Source organism: Aristolochia californica, unplaced genomic scaffold, assembly GCF_029961685.1.
Source record: "Aristolochia californica isolate CCGP_79_NKW_82.1479 unplaced genomic scaffold, dmAriCali1.0.hap1 SCAF_16, whole genome shotgun sequence".
Classification (NCBI taxonomy): Eukaryota; Viridiplantae; Streptophyta; class Magnoliopsida; order Piperales; family Aristolochiaceae; genus Aristolochia; species Aristolochia californica.
Window position 1 is genome coordinate 2237107 of NW_027181837.1, and position 6000 is coordinate 2243106.

The 6000-nt window shown below is 37.7% G+C and overlaps 1 protein-coding gene across 6 annotated transcripts in view; it reads right to left on the reverse strand.

The window, feature by feature from the left end:
• LOC137953487 (BEACH domain-containing protein B) overlaps positions 1-6000 on the reverse strand; it is a 113644-nt gene that overhangs the window by 88588 nt on the left and 19056 nt on the right. For all 6 annotated transcript variants that reach the window (XR_011112385.1, XR_011112384.1, XR_011112386.1 and 3 more), the window contains exons 7-9: positions 4128-4350; positions 2840-2908; positions 2127-2324 (exon numbers count right to left, since the gene is read on the reverse strand). Coding sequence is in view for 1 of the 6 variants with exons in the window: in XM_068800910.1 (XP_068657011.1) it covers positions 2127-2324; positions 2840-2908; positions 4128-4350 (490 nt within the window). In the remaining 5 variants the exon portion in view is untranslated. The remainder of the gene's footprint in view (positions 1-2126; positions 2325-2839; positions 2909-4127; positions 4351-6000) is intronic.

The window sequence follows — 6000 nt, forward strand, 5'->3', positions numbered from 1 at the left end:
GTTGAATTTTATTATGAGAGCTCAAACAAGCTGATACGAGGGGAAGCCTTCCCAAACAATGAGAGATTGCTGGGAGGTTCCGAATTTTGCCAATTTATCAGCTAAAGAATTGGTTGATCTAGGAACGAGGTTCCAATTACAATAAATGGATGACACAATGTCAGCAATACAATCAATGATTGGCCAATGGCGCCAAGGAGGGGAACTTTCTTTTGAACACCAGCTAATGACAGTCTTTGAATCGCCTTCAATAATCAGCTTGCCATGGAGCCGCTCTTTAAAGATTTGGAGGCCGAAAAGAAGAGCACTCACTTCAGCAGTATATGAATCAGCGATACCCACCAGCCCTGCATAGGATAAAATAGGGTCTCCACTGCTATCTCTGAAAACACCACCAGCTCCAGCCGGCCTAGGACAGCCTAAAGCACTACCATCAAAATTGAGTTTGATGCAATCGTAAGGGGGAGGATCCCAGGTGGCCATAATCGGATTTCTACGAGGGCCCGCCATGTGCGCTATCAAACCCCAATTTTCTCGAAGGGAGACGCCCGATAGGGAAGCAAACTCCTTCCTAGAATGTAGCCAGCTCGAGATAAGGCCCACTGCCTGAGAAGCTATATTATCCAGGTTGCTAGCCTTAGAATTGAATCTCCGGTTGTTTCGCTCTAGCCATATACACCACGGGACATGCGCAAGGCATGCCAAGAGAATTATCTTGCCTAGCTTAGGAAGGCGCATCCCCATAACAATCTCAAAGGTGCCAAAAAGGTCCTGATGTAGCCCCATTTGGAGACCAATCTTCTGAAATATCTTCATCCAGACTTGCCATGAAAAGTCGCAATGTAAGAGAACATGCTGGACTGTCTCATCGTACACACCACAAAGGGGACAAATGCGATCGAGGGCAGTATAACCTCTTTTATGGAGGTTATCAGAGGTGAGGATTTGTTCCCTGATGGTCGTCCACACGAAGAATTTGATTTTATTAGGCCCTGAGAGCTTCCATGCCAGGTTTGCCTTGTGTTCATGCATGTTGTAATCTAGTTTTCTAATATGATAGTAGGCGGATGCAATTGTGAATCGGCCATTAGTGTTGGGCTTCCATATCAGTTTATCAACTGCATGCTCACGAATAGTAGTGTTGCTGAGCCTGGAGAGGAGAGAGCAAAAAACAGTAGTTTCCTCGTCATTTAATCCCTGGTGAAATGTAAGACTCCATGAGCGATCTCTCCAAGAGTCAGCCACTGAGCAAGAGAGATCCCTCGTCACTCTAGAGAACCCCGGGAAATCCTTAGAGAGGGGGCAGGGGTCACACCATTCATCCGAGCAAAAGAGGAGGGTCCTTCCATTTCCTGTGTTAAAGGAAGTTGCATATCTAAATATAGGGAGGAGCTTTTGAATTGATTTCCATATCGAGAATAGGAGCCGAGTAGCGCCATCCTCCCTCCACCAGGCACCCAAAGGTTGAAGATAGAACCTAACCATATCACCCCATATGCTATTATGCTTGATGTTGAAGTTAGAGTTAATTTCACACACAGCAACCTCCTAATTCGATCTTCACTCGTCAAGTTATCTATGAAGATTTCGAGCATTACATTATAGAAAGTGTATTATAGTTTATAACAAAACCCACAAAAAATAATGATTTTTTTACCATTGTCATATCAACCACCATAAAACATTGATCACAACATCATGATTACAAAAATAAAAAATAAATTCCAGTTATAGGAATAATGCAGCTAAAAAAGCAGGTTGATTGCTACCGTGCAACAGACTGCATAGTTTTTTTTTTTATAAAAGTGATAATATATACATAGTTTTTTTTTTTAAATGATGCTGATTTTTATTAAGACAAAAGCTCAAAAGAACAATTTACAAAGGAGGGAAGCCTTCCCAAACAATAAGAGATTGCTGGTAAGTTCCGAATTTTGTCAATTTATTAGCCAAAGAGTTGGCTGATCTAGGAATGAGATTCCAATTACAATCAATAGAAGATACAATGCATAGTTAATCCTATTTTACTTTCTTTTTTGACTTCCTGGCATCAACCTAGTAAAAAACTAAAGGAAAATGATATAAGATAAAGATAAGTGATACAAACTACTCAAAAGAATAATAACCTGCTCAAAAACAATTTGTTCTCTTGCACCTCAATTTGAGAGCCTAAAATGACTGTGTGGCAATCAGTATCTACAAAAGACTTGATACTCTGTTGTTGTAGCTCCTGAAGCATGAAAGCAGGCCAACATATGTTGTTGGCGAACTTATGTACCCTTCCATTCTCACGGAGGAACTGCAAATTGTTTAAGTTCGCAAAGCTGGAGATTTGGTTAAAGAACTAGGCAGTCTTCAGACAACACGAACCTAGAGAATATATACCAAATTAAAAAACATCCAAAAAGTTCTCATAGAAGATGAGAATAGGATTTTTTTTTTTGAATAATGAGAATAAGATTGCAAGATGCTCTTGCACAAGACAACAAGTTATGTGAAAGCTAATTCTATTAGACATTTCTTTGCACCGAGGAAGATGCCAGAATCATTTTTATAGTCCTTATCTCCAATATGGCATAATTTCGATTTTCTTTCAGTAAAAGTTTCTTATTCATCATGCAAAAGTAATCCAGAAAATCTATATGCAAGAAGCAGTTTCATAAAGTTGTCTAGTATACGGCAGTTGACCAACTATAACATGCATCTTTATTTTCAGAAAGGAGCAAGTTTCATAAAGTTGTCTAGTATACGGCAGTTGACCAACTATAACATGCATCTTTATTTTCAGAAAGGAGCAGTAATAGCAACCTCGACAGCTATCTACTGAAAAAAAGGATACACAGCCTCCCTTAGGACTTCCAAGGAGAGAACTTGGAGCTGGAAAACACCAAAAATAGAATTTCTGTCTCTGTAGAACACCAAACATACAAGATTAGAACTCAAAGCATCAGATATCAGAGAAAGCACCAACCACTATGGAAACTAGCAGAAATTTAGTCATGACTATGGGTATTTTCACAATGTCATTCAAATATAAAGATGTTTGTTAAGAATATGATAATGAAGTAATCTGCAACCCTGTATAAGAACTCAGTTTGGCCCTTTTCATTCTAAACTCGAGCTGTTGACGTGGGAACCTTTCCTCGATGCTGATTCATCAAGATGAAATAATTGGAAAAAAAAATCCCAAAGTCAGTCTACATGCAATCAGATAATGACATTGTGATGATAATATATGGAATGATTGTCACTGAACAGTGAAATAAAGCACACTCAATGAGAACCAGAGCAGAAATTGAACCAAATTCAAGCTGAGACCACCACGAATTGGTAAAAGGTTGGACTGTAGCATTTTAAATAAAATTAAAAATAAAAAATAAACAAAAAATATATTTTATAACTTCAGTCCTTTATGCAAGAACAGCAGATGGAATAAAGCCGCTGAAGACAATGAAATTCCATGCAGACCCAAAAAAATTTGAAGAAGTATAAAGAAGGCCATTTCACAAAAAAAAAAAAAAAAAAAAGCATAAAGAAGGGTTCTACTTCTTAGCAGAATCATAAAATCTTTATGTAACTGAAAATTTTTTATAAATTTTTCACCCAAGAAGAACAATATGCACCCATGTTCTTCTTGAGTATACCTGAGCTCCTTTATTTTCACAGCAAGTCACTCGAAAACTTCATACTTGCACAGCCCTCCGTTAGGATACTCATCACCTAGTAAATAAAAAGTTTACATACAGGTATCTCTCATGCAACTGCAACTAATCTGGCAAGCAGATGAAAATTTTCCAACTTTGATGTATACCTCCTGCACGCCTGAGATCTTATCTGCCTGATATCTGATTTTTTGTTTGTTGCCTTTGTCTTTATAAAATCAAGCACTTTTTTCCAAATAAAAAAAATCTTATTTTGCTCTCACTTTTTATTCAAGAAACAGACCTTGTCTGTTCCCCAAGCCTATTAGTTCCAAGGCCTAACGAAAGATGCACATCTTTTTTGGGGAAAAAATATAAAAGATGTGAATAGAAATGTTTTTAATGAAAAATGAAACAAAAGGGCTGGATCACATCGAGGAAAATTTAAAGGTAAATATTATTAGAGAGAGATGTTCAGCTAATTACCTCTCATTCTCAGCATTAAGTATATTGTTTGATGCTAATGCACTGCTAGATGGAAGACTGAGCCCATCTAATAAAACTTCAAGCCCTCCTATACTTCTAAAATGATTTTGAGCCCGTGGATTTTCATATAGCGCAGATTTAAGTGTGCTTAAAGTTAAATGCTGGAGCGATATCCCTGTACATAGCTCCTTTAAATTCAACCTCTTGACGACTCTTAACAGCTCTGCAACAACAATAACATGATCAACCAAACGAAAAGAAATAAAAGAAACAAAGCTGCAAACATGAAGCATAATTAAGTGAAAATCCAATTATCACTCTGATGCAAAGAAAAGGCCTGGATATCTGTTACTGGAGTTAGGTTCAACCGTTCAGTTCACCATTTGGATTATATTGGATAGCCTCATATAATTTCCAACAAAAGGGACAGATATGTAGGGCAGAAAAAAGAGAGAAATATTAATTGACGCAACCAAGAAACTAATCTCACAGGCTAAACAAGTGGTGTTCATATTACCATGATGAAATGGATTCAAGAGAAGGCCAAAAAAAAAAACCCCAAAAAGTTCAAGAACAAGTATTAAAACCACCAAAAGATGGCTATGAAATAGTGGAGATTTCAGTAAGTCCTTTGTATTAACCTAACAAGCTCAGATAGAAGCTGTTTGAAACTAATTGTAGATCTGCCACATCCGAAACATAGTATCAATTAGAACAGAACAGGGCATCCAAAAAACGGCTTCATTAATTACACTCTTCATGTAAGAAAGCCTATAGTGCACAGCAGTTTATCGTTTTCTCATTTTTTCTTACAACTCCCACTTCCATGTCTTTCACACTCTCCAGATAGTTGTATTAGAGGTACAGAGACAGAACAAATAATAGTTTTGATTATATTCTACGAGTTGATAGGAATCAAGAGAATTTTGAGAAGAATATCTGAGAAAAAACTGAAGCAAGTTTGTTAAGCACGAATTTTTTTTTAATTACCAATGTCTTCATTTATTTTTTATGAAGATGAACTTTATTAAAAAGCACAAAGAGCACAAACAAAATTACAGAAGCAATCCAGATACAGCAAGGGATTGTAAAGAAGCCTCATTCTTAGCAAGAGAGTCTACCAAGGAATTAGGAGACCTCGGAACATGAATCCAAAAACAAGAAAAAAAGGAACCGGGATCTCCTGCCATTTGATGAAGGAGGAAGAGCACCAGGAGATCACCACAGAAGAGTCACCCTCAATAATCAAAGGCTCAGAGAAATGATCGCGGAAGATCATGAGACCCTAGAGCAGGCCCACAAGCTCGCAGAGGTCAAGTCAGAAACACCCATTGGACCAGAGTAGGAGACTAGGGTAAAGCCGTCAGCATATCGAATGGTGCCCCCAAATCCAACAGGGCGAAGGTTACTCAGTGAACTACCATCAAAGTTGAGTTTCAGAGTCCCAGCAGGAGGAGGTGTTATATTGTTGAAAAATTAGATAGAAAGGGGTCTGACTAACAATCCATCAACCTCACTGTGTGCAACCACACCACAGCTCCTTCTGCTTTACCCCATATAATTACATTACCTTACCACATAGTTTTTGCACAGAGATGGAAAATTTGTTGCATTTTCTCATAAATCATCATTATTCAATAAAAGCAAATTTGCATTCATGTATTTTCTGGCTTATATAAACATTATTCGTACTTACTACTATTTCCTATTGTAGTATGCTTGACTGAGATGAGAAAATTGTTAGTCCTAAATCTATTTGTAATAGAAATGCTAAGAAAAGTTCCCGCAGATACTTCAGCAAGCCATGGTATAAGCATTGAGCATTCCAGTAAATTTGATGGTTCTTCTCAATCCCGAAATTGCTGATTTTGGG